The sequence below is a fragment of the Myodes glareolus genome, chromosome 19 (assembly GCF_982192425.1).
Source record: "Myodes glareolus chromosome 19, mMyoGla1.1, whole genome shotgun sequence".
NCBI lineage: Eukaryota > Metazoa > Chordata > Mammalia > Rodentia > Cricetidae > Myodes > Myodes glareolus.
The window spans coordinates 59,258,591-59,278,072 of record NC_142044.1 but is presented as its reverse complement, the minus strand read 5'-3'; the positions used below and the strand labels follow the sequence as shown (position 1 = coordinate 59,278,072).

General features: G+C 45.9%; 1 protein-coding gene across 6 annotated transcripts in view; it reads left to right on the top strand.

Annotated features, from left to right (window-relative positions):
- The window catches only part of Slc38a1 (solute carrier family 38 member 1), a 99,139-nt gene extending 80,050 nt beyond the window's left edge, over positions 1-19,089 (top strand). For all 6 annotated transcript variants that reach the window (XM_087899207.1, XM_087899211.1, XM_087899210.1 and 3 more), the window contains exons 6-16: positions 981-1,073; positions 1,332-1,413; positions 2,864-2,946; positions 4,674-4,732; positions 4,848-4,958; positions 6,408-6,487; positions 8,817-8,917; positions 10,657-10,775; positions 11,295-11,436; positions 11,530-11,627; positions 13,391-19,089. In XM_087899207.1, coding sequence (XP_087755333.1) covers positions 981-1,073; positions 1,332-1,413; positions 2,864-2,946; positions 4,674-4,732; positions 4,848-4,958; positions 6,408-6,487; positions 8,817-8,917; positions 10,657-10,775; positions 11,295-11,436; positions 11,530-11,627; positions 13,391-13,492 — 1,070 coding nt within the window. In that variant the 3' untranslated portion in view covers positions 13,493-19,089. The remainder of the gene's footprint in view (positions 1-980; positions 1,074-1,331; positions 1,414-2,863; positions 2,947-4,673; positions 4,733-4,847; positions 4,959-6,407; positions 6,488-8,816; positions 8,918-10,656; positions 10,776-11,294; positions 11,437-11,529; positions 11,628-13,390) is intronic.
- The last annotated feature ends 393 nt before the right edge of the window (positions 19,090-19,482 follow it).

Here is a 19,482-nt window from a genome sequence, read left to right as displayed (position 1 = left end):
AATTTAACAGTTTCAGGCATGGGTGGGAGATTCGTTATTGGATCAAGGGCAACTATTGGTGGCTCCGCCACTCAAGAAAATGACCCCTTCTCCAACCATTAATTGTTAGTAGTCCCTCAGGGAAGGGTGGAGCCTCATGGACCCTCCCTGGTCTGCGATGGAATGTTTATGGGCCCAGTCAGGTGCAGGCTTTGTGCAGACAACCACAGCTGCAGTGAGCTCCATAGTGCAGCAGTTGTGCCAAGTCTAGTAGACAGCATCTTGCTGCATCCCTCCGCTCCTTTGGCTCTTACATCCTCCCTGCACCCCTCCCCATCCTCTGACTCTTGCGTCCTCCCTGCACCCCTCCCCATCCTCTGGCTCTGCATCCTCCACAGCCTTTCTTCCATGATGTTCCCTGAGCCTCTGAGGAGGTGGTAAGAGTTCTCCTATTTAAGGCCAAGCGCTCTGTCATCATTTATTCTTTAGCACTGTGACCCGTTATGGCTTCTGCATTAACTGCCCCCATAGCAAGAAGCCATTATTCTCAAATGGCGAAGCAGGGCTGGAGTCAAAGTATGGGTGAGCTTCCTTCTTCAAGTAGAAGACAATTCTCTGTTAGCCTGATCAGTTCAGCACATTAATTCAGAAGAAATCTTTTTTTTGGTTTCAAGCATGAGGGTCTTGAAAAATCAAATCTTGATTTTAATATTACATACCAGATCCATGGAATCAGTGTTGAGGATCCCCACCCAGTGTGACCTGATCTTTCCTTGTAATATTCCAGAAGCCAGTGTGGCAAAGGAGAAACCGTGCTGGTGTTTGACATTAGACAGGTCAAGGTGGTTCCAAATGACAGTGCCTTAGCCCTTCTAGTGCCGAGGTTTGAGTTTGGGGAAGGCTCAAGGAGCTTGACGAGTGACACACAGCGTAAGGAGATGTTCGGTCTCGGCTCTCAGAGCCTCGTCGTTTCTTATACTCCCAAATTTAACTTTTAATAGGCTGCATGGTTTATGAGAAGCTAGGAGAACAAGTCTTTGGCACCACGGGGAAGCTGGTGATTTTTGGAGCCACCTCTCTACAGAACACCGGTGGTAAGAGCCTATTTCTCTGACATGACTTGGCCATGCATGGATATTATTGGTTTTTCCAATGCTGGTGGTTGGGTGTCCACGTGCAGTTTAACAAATATGGCACATGGGCAGCACGGCAGAGGCAGCGGTGGGACGCCGCGGCAGGAGTTGATGTTGTCTGCGCCCACTGAGGAGAGCTTCAGAGCGAGTGCCAACTGTTCCTGTACCTTGTAATAAGAGCCATAGTATTGCGTTTCTAAACTTGCTCTTCTTCCACAGCGATGCTGAGCTATCTCTTCATAGTCAAAAATGAACTTCCTTCAGCCATAAAATTCCTCATGGGAAAGGAGGAGGAATTTTCGTAAGCTTTCGACCTTTTCTTGCTTCTGGTGTGTGATGTAACCGAACTGATTGTTCCAGTGGTTCTCAACCTGGGGCTCGCGACCCCTTGGGGGGGTCAAATGACCCTTTCACAGGGGTTGCATATCAGATATCCTGAGTATCCAATGTTTAAATAAATACACATACATACATAAATAATATGATGGGTGGTGTTGGTGATGCATGCCTTTAATTCCAGCACTTAGGAGGCAGAGGAAGGTGGATCTCTGTGTGTTCAAGACCAGCTTGGTCTACAGAACAAATTCCAGGATAGTCAGGTCTACAGAGAGAAACCCTGTCTCAAAAATAAAGTAAAATAATAATAATAATAATAATAATAATAATAATAATAATAATAATAAATAATTGTATGGTTGGATCACCACAACATGAGAAACTGTATTAAAGGGTCGAAGCACTAGGAAGGTTGAGAACCACTGGCTTAAGTGAAGGATGATCAAACTTTGTTTTATGAAAATCCTGGAAATAAAATGTTTCTAAGCCTATTTTCTTGCGGGGGGGGTGGAGTAGGGTGAGGAGGCAATATAAGTGGAAGAGTCAGAAAGCCACTTAACTGTAGATTCATCTGTCACTCTCTGGTAGAGAGCCTGGACTCTGTCTATGTGCTGTGAAAAAGAATACACAGGAATATTTTAAACACAGAAGTAGGGTATAGAAGAAAGAGAAAGAAAGAGAGAGAGGAAGGAGGGAGGGAGGGAAAGGAAGAAAGAAAGAAAGAAAGAAAGAAAGAAAGAAAGAAAGAAAGAAACAAGAAAGCACGCTGGATCTACCTTCTTTCTTAAAGAAAGTCAATGACATTTGGGGAGCAAAATTTCCATGAACTGACGTCATTAAAAATGTAATTTACCCTAGGGAGCGCTGCCAGCAACATTTGGCGCAACATTATGTTTGACCTCTCATCTAAGAGTCCTTGTCAGCCTAGTCTCTCCTTTTCCTTCAAGGGAAAGGAAAGAAGCTGTAACTCCTATGTTCTCGTCAAGGTCAAATGCGAAGGATCCAGGAAGGGGAATGCCTACCTGTAGGTTCTCCATCCTTCCTGATACCATCCAAGCAAAACAAAAGGGACATTCTCTTTAAATTATTGATAGGACAAGTTGTAATCTGACAGAATGCCACATATGCGACTTGCTTTGAAGCCACGTAAATTATTTAAATCATAGGAACACCACATTTAACCAATGGGAGTGGGGGAAAGAAAGTACCCCTTCCATAGGTCACATGGCGGAGTTAAAGTATTTGACGATAATCTTCAAAAAGAAAATAGTAAAAGGTAGTGATAAAAATAAATATATTTTCTCTATACAAATGAATAAAAATGCATTGTAATGCATTGTGAAATTTTACATTTGAGGAAAGCAATGTCACTTTCTAATTGGAGACTATAACCTAGCCTCTTGCATGCCTTTCAGAGCCTGGTACGTGGACGGCCGTGTCCTGGTTGTGATGGTTACCTTCGGCATAATTCTCCCGCTGTGTCTCTTGAAGAACCTGGGTGAGCAGAGACCTGGCCTTTATCTCAGACTCTCTGGTTCCAATCAGAAACATTAGAAAACAAACACCTTTGCCTGCCTTCATTACGACAAAAGAAATCATAAATTGCCACTGTTAACAAGACCTGGTGTTAATGTGAGATTAAAACCATGAGGTGACCTTCTGAGAAGCCCCTCCACCGAGCCAGAGCTGGAGGAGGGTGGTTCTGGCACTGGAATACTAGACTAGAATACTGTCTTCAGTAGCAATGGTTATATATAGTCTGCCTAAGAAAAGTCCAGAAAATGGAATTCTCCTATAATGATCTGGTTTGTTTTGTTTGTTTTTTGTTGTTGTTTTGTGGTGTTGGGGATCAAACTCAGGGCTTTGTGCAGGCTACCCAAGTACTCTACTACGGAGTTACACCCTACCCTACATCCTGTGAATTCAGAAACAGGGTCTCCCTAAGTCTTAAACTCAAAATCATTCCACCTTTGCTCGTTTGTGGTGTTTAATATTCTGATCATTCATACTCAGAGATTTCAGATCTAATAGCAAGACAGCAGAGAAGTCTCACGAACCGCACTTCAGTTTAGAGTATAGCCAGTCTCGGTGACTTCACCCACCACAGGAAAAAAAGGGAGATTCAGAGTTTAAAAAAAAATGGCAGGCAATCTCCAAGTCATCTGTTTGGTTTCGTCGTTTGCTTCACGCTTGTCTTTGGAGACTAGCATGCCTGGAGTCACAGGAATACAGTGAATAATGAGGCCAAGTTCCCATCTCTCCAAAAGCTCCAAAATGCATTTTTATAATTTGGGCTAATTCAAGACAAAAGTTTGGATTGGAGTTCTCTCAAAACTAAGCATGAATTGCAGGAGGTTTTGATTTTTTTGCGGGGGGAGGGGTCTTGGTTTAGCTCATCTGTCAGAGCTGAAGAGCATCTATGACGCTTATAAAGTAGATTTTTTTTTAACTACTTATTTTTCTGCTCTCTGGGTTTCTGTAGGCTTCTGTCCCGCCAGTTAGTGTAGAGAATGGTCTTTCCCTGGGGAATAAAGATAATGTAGCCCCTGCTCTGCCATTGTGAAGGTGGTGGTGACCGCCTTTTGCTGGCATTCCAAGTGGAGTAGGGCCTGCAAAGCCTCTATTTCAGTGGTTCTCAACCTGCGGATCGCGACCCCTTTGGGTGGGGCCGAAGAGCCCTTTCACAGGGGTTACCTAAGACCATCAGACTTAGGGATTCATAACAGTAGCAAAACTACCGTTATAAAGTAGCAATGAAAATATGAAAATATTCTGTCCCTGGAAGCTCACATCTGGTTGTGCTGGTCTCTCGCTGAGAGAGAAGTTGATCAAACACACTCAGGATTCCCACAGTAGGTGCCCAGGAAAGAACTCAGGAGAGGATCAAGGATTAAGGCTTAGCACTACAGTGTACCAACACAGAGACAGGGCCAAATCCAGGAGGCTCCTTTTTCCTAGATTCTGAGATCTGTGTCCTGGAATGTGCCAGGGATGCCTGGAATCAAAATACCAAGTATTAGGCTTTTATTCAAAGTCCTACTATTATTTTGCCAAATAAAATAGCACTACGAAATGACACACCTTGTTTTCATTGGGCATGTAGGCATATTGTGAAGTCCCAAATTATGCTTGAAGTAATATGTTCAAGGAATTGATATTTTAATAATAATAAATATTAATCATTGTATTAATAAAATACTAATAGATACTTTTCTTTTGAAAAAGGGTATCTTGGCTACACTAGTGGATTTTCCTTGAGCTGCATGGTTTTCTTCCTAATAGTGGTAAGTCCGGAGCGAAGCAATTGCTGTGGTCTTGGTGTTCAAAGCTCTGTGATAGTTATTCATGATTTGGCTTTAGTACAGTCTTGGTTGATCCTCATGTGTTTCTCCACACCAGGTTATCTACAAGAAATTTCAAATTCCATGCATGAATGTAGAACAGAACTCAACAATCAGTGCCAATGTCACTGACATGTGTACGCCAAAATACGTTACCTTCAACTCAAAGGTACGTTCGGTTAAAAATAAGTACGAGCATTCTTATTAAGGGCAATATTTCCTGTGCGTGTTGTACTCATCTTTAAAAGAAAGCATAGCATTGTTCCTCTGTATTCAACGGTCCTTTCGTGAGCGCGCACATGTGTGCACGCACACACACTCACACACACACATTTTCACAGCGCACCTTTATCTGGCTCAGAACAGGTTTCACATTCTGGTGATAGTCTCTCTGCATTGTTGTCTCCACATTTCTCTCCCCGTGCGGCGTGCTGGCTGGCGCTTTGGTTAGTCATGTTCTCAGCTCACTGCTGCTATGTACAGGTGGTGGAGGGAGCATTATAAATGGGCACTTTGAAGACCTCTGTACTATTGGGGTTTGGTTGGCAGCCTGGAAGACAGTAGCCTCGGCAGTTAATCCCACAGGGGGTCCCCCAACTGCCGTGTGAAAATGAGGGCCCTATTTTTGCATAGCGGGATTCCTGTTGGAAGATGCTTGGTACAGTTAGTGCATAAGATATGTTACTTTCCCTTTCTTTCTCTTGGGTTTTGTTTTATTTTAGGTTTTTTGGTTTTTGTTTTTGTATAAGAATCTGGGTTTGAGTTGGGCATGGTAGCTCATATCTTTAATCCCAGCACTTGGAAGGCAGAGGCAGGAGGATCTCTCTGAGTTCAAAGCCAGCCTGGTCTACAAAGTGAGTTCCAGGACAGCCAGCGTGCTTACACAGAGAAACCCTGTCTCAAAAACAAACCAACAAACAAAAACAAAACAAAACAAAACAAAAACAAAAGGAAGGAAGGGAGAAGAAGCTGAGGTTTGAGTGGGGTTTTTTTTTGTTTGTTTTTTTTTTTTTAAATGTCTCCTCCAAAAATTTATGGATTTCTTTCTTTATTGATAAAAATATAGCCAAAGTAGTAAGCTGTGGAACTAATTTTTTTCTACATACTATTTTTTCTGTTTATTTTGTGTTTTGAGATAGTGTCTCACTACGTAGCCCTGGCTGTCCTGGAACTTGCTTTGCAGACCAAACTGTCTTGAACTCAGAGATCTGCCTGCCTCTGGTTCCTGGGTATAGGGACTAAAAGCGTGCATCACCACACTCGACTTAGATACCATCTTTTTAAGTATGCAATGGGCAGATCCCCTCAGTTATGAAGGATGTCAGAGAATAGCAGTGCCCTGCCCCTTGCTGTCACTTGCAGTGGAAACCTACATATGCTGGCTAGTGCAGCATACACATAGCAAAGGTATGCTGGAATATATGACGCTCACCTTGGGAGTCACGTCTGAAGTCCCTCTGTCAGAAGTGCCCTGTGGTTCTGCCGGATGAGCCTTCTCGGAAAGGCTGCTTCTATCTGGAGACAAACCCTCCTAATAACCTCGTAATTCCAGGGTCCAGGGAGCAGGCTGATAACGACAGCTCGGAAACATGACGGTATTTTTTTTCCCTTCAAATAGACGGTGTATGCTTTACCAACCATCGCGTTTGCGTTTGTGTGCCACCCGTCCATCCTGCCCATCTACAGCGAGCTCAAAGAGTAAGATCCCTTATGTGTTTGTGCCTCGCTCTTTACTACCCGACTCACCCAGCTTCAATGCTCCTGCCGTTCTGGAGCAAGCTCTTACGTGAAGGAAGCTCTGAAATCTGCAATGTTTTTGGCTGTAAATAAGAAAGCAACAAGCCATGTGACCTTATTAATTAGTTATTTGTGTGTGTGCTTGTATGTGTGCTACGCTTCTGTGTATACTCAGGTTCTGTCACTGTCCCTACCTTATTCTCTTGAGAAAGAATCTAAGATGGCAGCCAACAAGTCAGTGACCACCTTGCAGCACACCCCTAACCTCCATCCCCCACCCCATCCCCCACCGTCCGTCCCACAACCCAACACCCCCAGCCTGCATCCCCCACGCTCCATCCCCCACCCCAAGCACCATGATTACAGGCAGCTCTGTTACACGTCAGCTCTTTACTGGGTTTCTGGGGAAGTCAAGTCCTCTTGCTTGCATAGCAAGTGCTCTTAGCCTCTGAGCCACCTCCCCAGCACCCCCACCCTTCCCCACATGTGGGCTTTTGAGTCATGTTTTCCTCTAAATAATTGTGTTATTTAGGAGTTTATTGTTACTCGGGCTTGTTTTGTAAGTGAATTTGTTGTTTTAAGTCAGGATCTTACTTGTTAAGAAACGCAGGCTACTCCCGAGCTCACAACCCCCTGTCTCAGCTCTCCTAGGGGTGCACTACCACACTGCCTTCCTGTGGACTCACCTTTGATGTTGTCTCAGAGAGGGCTAAAGGCCTGCTTACAAATCCCCATGTTTTCCCTTTTTATGCCACTGTTATCAGACTCTCTCTACACAGAGATCGTCACCCACACAGTCTTAAGTCCAGAAGAAAGACGTAATGCTGCCCATTCCCACTCTGAGATATCCCTTAGCACGGGGCACTGAGTTTCCTGTTCAGTCTTTATCTTCCCTATTTTACTGATTCACGGCTGAATTTTGAAGTGCCTGAATCTATGTATACACCCCTTGTTCTTCTATGCTGGTCCCAAACTTAGAAAATTTAGGTATATTAAAGATATCTGATACCCTGTCGGGGAGGAACAAGGTGTGTATGCATAGAGACAGGCACTTCAGAGTATATATAGATTGAGTTGAGTCATCAGTATTTAGTGACTTCGAGCGTGTCCTTCCCAGTGCTCCTGTATTCTAGACTCCGCATGACACCTCCGTTGTCTGCCAGCCTGACTGGCTGCGGTGACTGGCACAGAGCCACACAGGTTGCAGATTCACTAGGCACTTTGGCTTTAAGGGTCATCCCATTCCTGGTGTAAACCTCACCTGAGAGCTAGAACCCGCCACCACCTCAGCTGAGTCCTTGAATACTCGAGATGGACAGAGCCCCGGTGTGTCCCTGAGGATAGGCCGTACTGCGCCCGAACCCAGACAGCAGACATGGGGTCAGGTTCTAGCTCCTATTCAATCTCTGGGACTGAAAGAAAAACACTTGAATTTTTCTGTACGTGGTACAGAAATTTTTCTGTAGCATAGGAAGTCAAAACAACCACAAATATTTTTTTTTAAAATTCCACCCTCCAGATGAGAACTGGATGCTCTTTTTTTATTTGTTTTTGTTTTGTTCTCTTTAATGAAAACCATTTTTTTTTCATTTTACATACCAACCGCAGTCCTCCCTCCTTCCCCTTCTCCTACTCCCCCCCTCCACGTCCCCACCTTCCCACTCCCTATCCAGTCTTCAGAGGGGGTAAGGCCTCCCTTGGGGAGTCAACAAAGTCTGGCATACCAAGTTGAGGCACCCCCACTGTATCAAGGCTGCACAAGGTAGCCCACCATAGGGAATGAGCTCCAAAAAGCCAGTTCTTGCACCCAGATCAAGTTCTGGTCCCATTGCCAGACCCCAACCCCACCCCCCGCCAACAGCTCAAGCCACATAATGCCCCTCCCCATTCAACGAGCTAGTTTTGCTCCCCAGCTGTCAGTCCATAGCTCTGAGCTCCCACTAGCTTGGGTCAGCTGTCTCTGTGGTTTTCCCCATCATGATCTTGACCACACCCACCCCCTCCCCCTGCCTTGCTCATCTGATCTGGACGGGCGCTCATGAGTAACCCAGGGCCATCACTCAGGGCTAGCTGCCTCAAAGCACCCTTTTGTTGTTGTTGTTGTTGTTGTTGTTACTGTTAAAGAATTACTCTAAACCACGTCATTGATTGCAAGGGTCCGTTGAGCTGGTCAGGAAATACTAGCCTAAGAGGAGAGAACTCTAGCTAGTCTCTGGTTCAGGTTGAACTCTGACCCTTTGAATCAGCAATATACTTTTTTTTTTTTTTAATTCTTGCTCTTTGTTTTTAGCCGATCACAGAAAAAAATGCAGATGGTTTCCAACATTTCCTTCTTCGCCATGTTTGTCATGTACTTCCTGACCGCCATCTTTGGGTACTTGACATTCTATGGTAAGTGATTTCCACTCGTGTGTACCTGCCTGTGTTTAAAAATAACAGGGAAAACCAACACTGACATAGCTTCTCACTGAAGCCAGAGAGGGCTACACAGGGTCAGTGTCTTCTGTTTTGTTTCATCTTGGCTTTTTCCCTCATCGCAAACAGCGATGGTTCCTTCCGTATTCGTCCAGGCTGCCTGCTAGAATAATCAGTGGAAAATAATATCAGTAATTTTCCTGTGGAGCTTTTTCTTCTTCAGGGGCATTGCTTTTTAGAAAGATGCCATCTTAGGAAAATTTAAAACGACATCATGGAAGGCTTTCCTACTTGATACTGAAAATTGGGTCAGATTCCATTAACAGAAAAGAGAGAGAGGAGAGAGAGAGAGATGCTGGAAGTGGGAAAAGGCCCAGCCCACACTCCTGACACTCAACGTTAATTAAAAATAAAGCAGCTAATTGTTCGCCGGAACTTGGTGCCCTGCAGAGACGGGAAGAAGTGAGAGTTGAGAAAGAAAGTGTGTCCCATTTGTGCTGCTGACCCTGTCGGGATAGTTTGTGCCTTTTCCGTTAATCTGATGACGCTGCAGCTCTGCTAAACCCTTCCATGACTGTCACAGTTTGAGAAATTTTTAAGTAGATTTTACCATCTTTTCTCTTAAATGCTTCTTTAGGATTCCCCCTCACCATAAAAATAAATAAAATGTAAACACATTTCCAGATTAATTCAGCTTGGAGAAAGGGTGTTGATTTCATAAGCAATAGAGGACAGCCTTGTCAAGCCTATTCGTTTTTATCGAAATGCTGTCAGGAGGGTCATGCATCGCAGGGCTGGTGGGTGAGGGGAGAGAGGAGAGAGCTAACAATCAAGGCCCGGGTTACCTTGCTCAAGTTATGAGTCTTCTTTGTGAGTTCATTTTGTCATCTGTAGTAGAACACTGGGACCTTCTATATGATCCATGGGTGATATCTCAGCTATTTAAAGATGGCTATGCATTTTGAGGAAAGAAAATTAGATCTAATGAGATTTTTATTACAACCTCTAGTCCCATTTCAGGAACTGACACCAAGATCTTTGAGACTGACTGCAGTCTGAATTCCTTGCCCACCACCTTGAGACAGGTGCAGTGAGGGAGGCCCTGAAAGAGAGTCATGAGGGGGTAGGCACTTGTCAAAAGAGTGAGCATTTGCTCACCCTTCCGAGGCCTCTGTTGCAGGAGCGTCAGCCTTTGAAATAACGCTTTCTGCAGTTGTAAGTTGAGGAAAATCACAGGAGCCCATTCACTAAAGACCGTTTTGTGAGAGCAGTGAACGCAAACCGGGAAGGGTTCTTTCCTGAAGGTGGCTGAGTTGGCTTACCCTCTGCTGCTTGGTCCCGGAAGTTGTCTTACAGGGAGGAAGTTGGAAGGAGAGGTGCTTGTGTGGCCCGTAGTTCCTGCAGGGAGGCGGGCAGTGTTTGGGATGAGCTCCCAGTGTGGAAAGTCAGGTAAAAAGGGCTTTAGGCTTCCTCCGTGTGTGTGTGTGTGTGTGTGTGTGTGTGTGTGTGTGTGTGTGTGTGTGTGTGTGTGTGTTAAGCTTTCCACACAGAACAGTGGTGATTTTAGATCCCACTTTAGCTAATGGCACACACACGGGCATCTCTTTGGATTTGTAGATTATTGCAGTGGACTTCAGAACCTTGCCTCCTTTGCTCCTTATGGAGTCTTGTTTGCAATGCTCCTTTAAAAACCCTCTGACTCCCCTTCATTTCAGAAAAGGTGCAGTCAGACCTCCTTCACAAATACCAGAGCAGAGATGACGTCCTCATCCTGACTGTGCGGCTGGCTGTCATCGTGGCTGTCATCCTCACCGTGCCAGTGTTATTTTTCACAGTAAGTAAAGAACCTCGTGGTCACAGGAGAAACACTGGCCTTGGGACTTTCATTCTGACCACAGGATCCTGTTTCCAGAGAAGGTCTGCCACAGGTGGCTTTTCTGGTCCTCGACTTGTCCCTTGGCCCAAGTCTCTGCCTCTTAAACAGCAAGTGGGATCCATACGTTAGTGTAGCCTGTGGGGGCTGACTCTGCATTCTGACCTCCCACCTTCCTCTTTGTACAAGAATATAGAAAGAGTGGTTACACCTCTGTCTTCCCTGACCACAGAGACCATTCAAGTGGAAATTACCCCACCCAAAGGAAAACTTGCTCTGTCATATATAAGAATCCTGAGAGTTGGAGCCAAGCCCCCATACCTTCAAACAACTACGCCGCCTCTAAGTTTGCCGAGCATTGAGAAAAGTCTTGACAAATCCCATGCGCTAGTAAATGACTGAGTTCTTCTGTTGAGAGTGGAGGGTCAGCAAATGCCTGGAGCCCTTGGCGATTTCCACTTCCCCCCCCTCCCCCCACAGGTCCGCTCATCACTATTTGAACTGGCCAAGAAGACAAAGTTCCACTTATGCCGCCACGTCTGGGTGACCATCGTACTCTTGGTGATCATCAACTTGTTAGTGATCTTTATTCCCTCCATGAAGGATATTTTTGGAGTTGTAGGTATGGTTTTACAGTTGTTCTACAGCGTACAGAGCTATTTATGCGTAACACTTGGAAATGGCGGCCCTCAACAACTGCTCTCTTAATCCGCAGGAGTGACGTCGGCCAACATGCTCATTTTCATCCTTCCTTCATCTCTCTACCTAAGAATCACAAACCAGGATGGAGATAAAGGCACTCAAAGAATTTGGGTATGTCTGCTGCCAGCCACTCTAAGTTTTCTGATTAGTTTCCCAGCTAAACTTGCTGGTATACAATTTCCTAACATAACTTTCAGTTGCACTGAAGGACGTGTTGGTCCTTTAGATTTCCCCGTAGGAGACCCAGACCCCTTTCCTTCATCAAGGTCGTTTTTCCAGTGTGGCTATGACTGGGCCTTGCCTGTGTTCTCACCCAGGGCACGGCTGGCTGGAGAGTGGATGTTTCCAGCCCTGTGTCTCTGTAGAGTAGTGCCTTGTCTTTAGCAAGATGGGAAGTCAACGAGGACTCAGAAGACTTTGATGCTATCTACCGTTTCCGGATGATTTCTGACCACATGACTCCCTTGCACAACTCAGGACACAGGCGATGCTGTTATGCCCCAAATGTTGGGAGTTAGCATAGGGAGGCTATTTTTTGGTGGGCAGGTGATGTGGATTCGGAGCTGCCTTTCTGTGTCAGGATGGTTGTTTGTAGATCTGGTGACATTCAAGGGCACCTTGAGAGTGCCGTGCTTGGACAGTGAGGGGAGCAGGGGAGACTCAGTCCTGTCTGGAGTATCTTTTTGCTTGGCCTCAGAGGAGACCTCTCAGCCACCTCCCAGGTGGTGTAGGCACTGAGGTCACATGTGTCACCTTCATCTATGGACCCAGGGGAGAGTGGCAAGCAAGAGTCCCTTCGCTGTGCACTTTGGGCTGGGGTCATTAATGCTGGTAGAACTCTACTTCCCAAAAAGAATTATCCTCAAAGCCGTGAGTCCCAGACCCTCTAGCCCCATGCAGGGAGTCTGCACAGGGCCGTGAAACCCGCTCATACTAAAGCTACAAATAGCAGAGTCACCTTGAGTTCTCTAGGCTTCTCCAGTCCTTGCTCCCACAATAAAACTGGGGACTCTCAGAGCACTAGACAGGAGCTCTGTTTGAGCAGGGACAGCAGAGTGTTAGACCCACTAGCCCACCATTTACCACGCTTTTCTTAGCTGCTTCCCGCAGTTTTCAGGCCAGCCCCTGGCTCTCAAGAGCACTCCGCCCCTGCAAAGGTTGTCTGTCGTCAGGGCCAAGCTAATGTGTCCCAGGTACTGGACTGTCTGATCCACTTGTGCCCTTCACCAACCTTTCAAGCAACTGAGTTTTGCCTTGCTGTCAATCCACTGAGATCAAATGAACACGTATTACACACTTATAAATAGAAACATTTGCTTCTCAGCAGCAATGCTGGTTGATAGGTAATGGCCAACAAAATGACCTCGACCTAATTCCAAACTTTTTTTTTTTTTTTTTTTTTTTTTTTTTTTTTTTTAGTTGTAATATTTTTTTTCAAAGTAGGGTCTCACTCTGTAACCATGGCTGGCTTGGAACTTCTATATAGATCGGGCTAACCTGGAACCTGCAGAGATCTGCCTGCCTCTGCCTCCCAAGTACTGAGACGAAAAGCGTGTATCCCCACACCCAGTTCATTAGGTTGTAATCCTTTTAGGGAGGATGTCATTAGGGAGACTCAGTCATTTGTGCCATGGACACACCCGAGGTGACCCAGAAGCCAAACTGTAAAAGGCAGAGGCCCAGGGCCGTTTGCTGTTCGCCCATCCCAGCAGGACCACATTCACCCGGTTTAGAAGAGTCTGCAGAGTTCAGCCGTGGTATTAACTCCAAACACCACGGGACCCAGAGGAGGGGGCAGAGCGTTCCACTCTTCCTCCAGGTACATGAGGGAAGTGCCGGGTACATTTGAAATGACCCATGTTTCGTTGCTGCAGGCGGCCCTCTTCTTGGCGCTGGGGGTGCTGTTCTCCTTGATCAGCATCCCGTTGGTCATCTACGACTGGGCATGCTCATCCAGCAGTGACGAAGGCCACTGAGACCGGCAAGGAGAGCCAGCACCTGCCCCCGCCCGCCCCTCCAGTCACCCGTCAGCAATCCTTCGCCACTTCTTTTGCAAGTTTACAGACAGACAGAAATGCACATGACAACACCCGGGCTGCAACACAGAGACCCGCTCTGGAACGGCTCGTGTCCTCCTGGGATTGTGGATTTTATCTTTCGAGGTTTCATGCAGTCATCTTTCCCTCTCGTTACGTGTTGTGGCTCCTTCTCAGTCCCTTAGAACTCTGAAAACACTATCATCAGGTGTATTTATTTGTCAGACACCAGGTTCTGAAATCGTTTTCCTACCGACATCCCCGCTCACGCTGTCTGTATCTTTTTAGAAAAGAAAATAATCTTAAATTGTATATATTTATTTTGCTTTACAGAACAAAAAGGTTTCAGGAAAAAAAAAGGTTTCATAAATACTTTGCCTATTTTGGTTAACATAGCACACAGGGGTAATCCTTTGAGAGACAGGTTGCCTGCCATTGCTGCATCTGAGGATGCCTAGTATCTGAGGTGGCTCTCGTCACCCAGCATGGGCTGTCCTGGACCTGCTGGTACTCCATCCTGCTCCCACTTGGAGCTAGTCCCTGGGAGTGTCTGTGGCTGGGCAGGGGTAGGCACGGCACTTGTGGAAATATATTAAAATGTGCATTTGGGAGAGCTCACAAGAGAAGCTTTGTTTTTCCCCCTTGGCATCTGGTGTCACAAGTACCCTAGGCTGAGTCACCTGCTTGGGGTCCTGTGGCTCCCACAGTGATGAATGAGACTGCCCCAAATGCCTAAGGAAACACTCCTGGTGCAGACGCCATCGGTCTACACCCGTATCATTGAAGGGGTGGGGACGGGAGGTGATGTGTTGGTTTATGAGCCCAGCAGCATCTAGTCATGTCCACCAGCTTTTTGCAACAGAGAATAATGTGTACCTAAGGATGACCTGTCTTAGGCCGTCCTCTTTTATATTGGGTACTTTACTTTAGGGGAGTCTTTAAAAGACTTGTTTTATATCTATAAATCTAGGTTATTACAAATACAAGATTTTTGTACGTTAAATAAGCCTCATTTCTATTCTCCGTTAACTCTCCATCCAATCTTGAAGGTAAATCTTCTGAGACAGTCTTTGTGGAAAACTTCTGAGGTCACGGTGTCCCCTCTTGCCCGAACTGGGGAGAACAAGAGGCCCTTCCCTATCTGTGTTTCTTCCTGTTACCCCTCTACTGCCTGTTCCATGTGACCCACGCAGGAGGGCAGAGTCTCCTATGCTCTTCCTAGAACTTCCCGAGGGGACCAGAAAGAAATGGCAAGGAGACTGAAAACTACAAGAGCTTTGAACATGGCAGCTAGGGAGCCCAGAGCAGCGTGTCCTGCTGGTGGCCACACCTGCGGCTGGTCATACCTGCGGCTGGCCATGGCTTATTTACAGTAGGAAGTGCACATGCTGTTAGCACTGTGTGCCCACAGGGCTCATTTGCAGCCAGATGTATTTTGGTTGAATTCTCAGACACAAAAACGCACTGTGCACAGATTTCTTACCTGGAAACAGGTAGGATCTAACGGAGAGTCGGCAGAGGACCCAGAGACTTAGCTGTAGCCTCTTTCTGCAGACTAAAGTCCCCAAAGCTCTTCGGGAATCTCATGAGAGTCACTCAGAGATGTCCCTTTGTACACTCAAGTCCCGCAGATGAGGTAGTTGTCGAAGGGCCTGCCACCGTCCTCCTGGGAAAGAAAGAAAAGCTACTTCCTGTATCACGTCATCACCTTGGTACAGTGCTTCAGAGTTCTGTCCGCCTTGAGTTCAGACAACTGAACACCAGGGCCTAGGCGGGAAAAGGGTAAAACCCACAGCCGCCTCTGCCCTTTGCGGAAATGCTCTCCATGTCACGGGGAATGGTGGAAAACTTGGAGCTTGTTCGGCACTGCTTAAAAATGTATTGACTCAGTTTGCCAGCTGTACAGCCCTCTGTTTCCCTCGTTATTCTGTAACCATCCTTTGATTTTACATTCACGAAGTGAATTCAGACGCTCTCATTAACTCTGGGATGTGCTGTGATTTTGGATCTCTGGATTTTATGTGTTGGTAAAATTACTGTATTATTTACAGTATATTTATTTGCAGGAAGCACATTGTTGTTGGTGTCTGTGATGTGTGTTTTATGTTAAAGTTCCTTTATATATGTCCCCGAGTTTGTTGGACTGTAGTAGACCTTGCTGTCATTCATCAGGCGCCACAGATTAATTCCGAGGTGTCTGTGGTGTTTCCTGTAGACTGTTCTTACTCTTGTTCAGAATAATGAACTGGTAGCCAAAACATACCTGTATCACAGATGTTAGGTAGGATTCAACAGTACAATCAAATGCAATAGACATTTTCCTGCTAAGTGTAGACCCAAGAGTAGTAGGCCTTAGCCGCGGGAAGCAGTGTTTCCTTTTGGCGCATAGATCTCCACACTGTTGACCAGGGCCAGTTTCACACTTTGAGTTTAGAACTGCCCTCTAGCCATTGTAACACAGAATACTGTTGGTTCCTAGCTTAGCGTTGCTGGTTAGAAGTAGGGTTAGCAGAATGTGCAGAAAGAAAACCCATCTTTTAGGCCTAAACAGGCAGTTCCCAGGTCACAGGGAGAACGGAACCCCAAAGTGTTGTAACCTGGAATGGGTTTTCTGTGACTGGGTTGTGTGTGACGATTTGGCCCCCAGAGCAGCGGGGAAAGACTGCCAAACCTAGAGTCGGGGTGCAATGGAATAGTGCAACGGGACTGCAGAAGACAAATCCCTAGATAGAATTGCGGGGGCGGTGGATGTGGATTCAGACTGACCAAGAATAAGCCATGGCCTGTTGTGGAATCCAGACTTCATCTCTGCCACAATGTCTGCTGGACACTGAGTTTGGGGTTCCTGCAACATTAGAGGAACTAAGTTCAGAAATGGGCTGGTAGGGTAGTGATGGAGGAGGAAGAGGGGTTCCTTAGCTATTACCTTTTGTTTTCTCCGAAACTACCAAGCTCGGCCTGGCTGCTTCCGGTTCTGTGGCCTTTCCCTCCTACAGTTTGCCTCCTTCTTGGCCACTAGCATCATGTCTCCTTGCAGGAGAGCCATCTTTGAGAGCAGCACATGACACTTGTAATGTCTTCTGTCTCAACCATGATTTAGCTGCTTGGTAATCAGACACAAAAGGGGTCGACATCGACTTTCTTTCTTGTATGTTTCTGGACCATATTGAGAAACGTAAGAGCACCATTGGGGTGGGTTGCAGATGACCAAGGTCTGCAGTAAGATGTCTCAGAGTTTCAGAGGATACCTCCAACAATTATGCCAAGAATTCTGGAGTTCAGCTCAAGCCCTCAAGTTGGTGTTTCTCAAGTTGTGGCCCCCAGGCAAGCAGCATGGACCGCATCTGCAGACACATCAGAATGCTAATCCTCAGTGCTGCCAGACGCCGTGGACGACGCAGCCTGTTCTCTGCAAGACTCCAGGTGATGCCAGCCGCATCAAGTTTGGGAGCCACTCTTGAGCCAATCTCCTGTCAATCACAGTTCCAAAAATAGTTCCCGGGGTGAGGAATTAGAGCCAGGACTCTAAAAGGAAAGAAAAGAACCCCAGCCAGTGTCTCTGCAAATGATGGAGACATCTTGTGTGAGACCCCTACCTGGGTCCCCTCCTGCTAGAAGTTCAGTGAAGGGCATGAGTAAACCTCAGGGTGCCTGCACTTTAGGGGAAATGGCCTAAGGCACTAACATATTTTCTTGCAGTTGTGAAGACACCAAATTGAGACTTTACAAAATGTAGGTAAATTTAAATGCCTTATTAGAATGCAACTCCAGGGGTATCGCTGAGTTTCCAGGAGTTGGCTCTTCAAGAGGACTGTGTTTGTGGTTGGCTAGAGATCTGGCCTGCTAGGTGCAAGGCCCTGGTGAAGTTCAGTCCTGGCACTGGAAAAATAGAAAATATCCCTACAATTAGTAGTCTAGAGAAAGGTCCGCACTGCTGTGGGAGCTGCCAGGGGCTGTGAATGAAAAGCAGAGCCTAGACTGTCTCTGGAGCATGGTGTGAGGTGGCATTGTTAATCGTAGTAGGGCAGAGGTGGTTAGTATCATATGCATGGTGTATGCCTTAGGGCAAAGCCTCTGTTCACCCATCAAGGGGATAGGCTTTAAGAATGGCATTGCCAGGCAGTGGTGGTGGAGTGCTCGGAGGCAGAGGCAGGCGGATCTCTATGAGTTCGAGGCCAGCCTGGTCTACAGAGTGAGTTCCAGGATGGGTTCCAAGGCTACACAGAGAAACCCTGTCTCAAAAAATCAAAAGAAACAACAAAGAATAGCATTGCCTGCTCAGGGGGAACATCTGGGCACTCAGAAAAAGGAGTCACATTGCCACTTCGCAATTTAATCAGTGGTTTCCTCTCAGGAGGGCAGATCTGGGAATCCTGCAATGGGGCATGCTCCAGTAAAATGCAGTGGGTTGCTGATAATAATCAAAGACTTTGGGGTTGTGGGTAATAACTGAAAGTAATGCTAAATCTAAAGGGGTGGGTTCTTGAAGAATAATGCAAAGTTGGCATGGATACAGATGTCTTTCTTAGGGTTTCCCTGAGGAAGAACCATAAAGCACTGGGCCTATCTGTACAGGCTTGAAGAATCTATGCAGCTGAGACTCACTTTAGGAATCCTTCCTTTGTATGTAAATATGTTGTAAATACATAGGAGGCTGTATATTTTTGCAGTTGTTGATTCACATGGAAATAGAGGTCGCTAGTCCCTGCACATAAGAAGTATACATTCTCATAGATGTTAGTGGTTTTGTTTGGGAATTAGAAGAATTTTACCTTCTCTCCCATAGTTCTGTCAGTGTAAACCTGGAGCCTAAAACCTTAATTGTTTGAAAAGAGCAGGGCGGAGAAGTAACTGCTTTGATCTCATATGCTGCTGTTAAGATCTGTTATTTAGATGATACAAACAAGGACAATTTAGAAGAAAATCATTGTCATGTAGAAACAGACTTGCCCAAAATGAGACGTTGTTTCTTCATAATGTTCTTTCATGGTTAACACTGATGCTACTGCATAGAATTTAAGAAAACAGAAGTTAGGGAGGGTTTTTATTTTTTTTTCCAAAATGGAATTATCTTTTCCCAAACTTTGGGATCCTTGAGGGGGAGGGCTGAATATTCTTATGAGCACAGATTTGAAGGAAAACATCCTGTTATTTAAGGTTTTGAAGGTTTTGCATGTTTGCCTTTTAGTGTTGATGCCAACATAGACTTGTCTGTCCCCCCGCCACCCAACACTTGAAACCTAACCATTGGTACGTAATACAGTCTCTAGAGTCTAATGTGTCTTAGACTCCCTCTGACTCAGTACATGTAGCACACCACTGTTTTATTAATGGAAAAACCTTGTAAATGATTCCCGGTGGGCATCCAAAGTGAGCCACACATCACAAAACTTTGCTGTTAACTGTCCATCTTGGGAAGTTGGGTTTGTTTTTTTTTTTTTTTCAGGGTGTGGTATAAATAAAAAAGTGTGGGAAGCTATGTTCTATAAAGGCAGTGTTAACATAGTTTTCAAACATTAAAATGTGAATTAAAAGTACCCATGAGTCTTGTGTGATTCTCCAGGCAGCCGTGATGAAAGGGCAGCAGTGCTGTGCACACTGGGGAGTTCCTGGAGGAGGGCGTGATCACATGCGTGGTTCTAGATCGTGTGTGTGCTGGTGAGTTCCTGGAGGAGGGCGTAATCACACGCTGTGGTTCTAGAGCATGTGTGTGCTGGTGAGTTCCTGGAGGAGGGCGTAATCACATGCGTGGTTCTAGAGCATGTGTGTGCTGGTGAGTTCCTGGAGGAGGGCGTGATCACATGCGTGGTTCTAGAGCATGTGTGTGCTGGTGAGTTCCTGCAGCAGGGCTTGATCACACGCCATGGTTCTAGAGCATGGAAGCTTAGCTTCAAGAACCTCAACTTAGGTGGGCCTGATGGTACATGCCT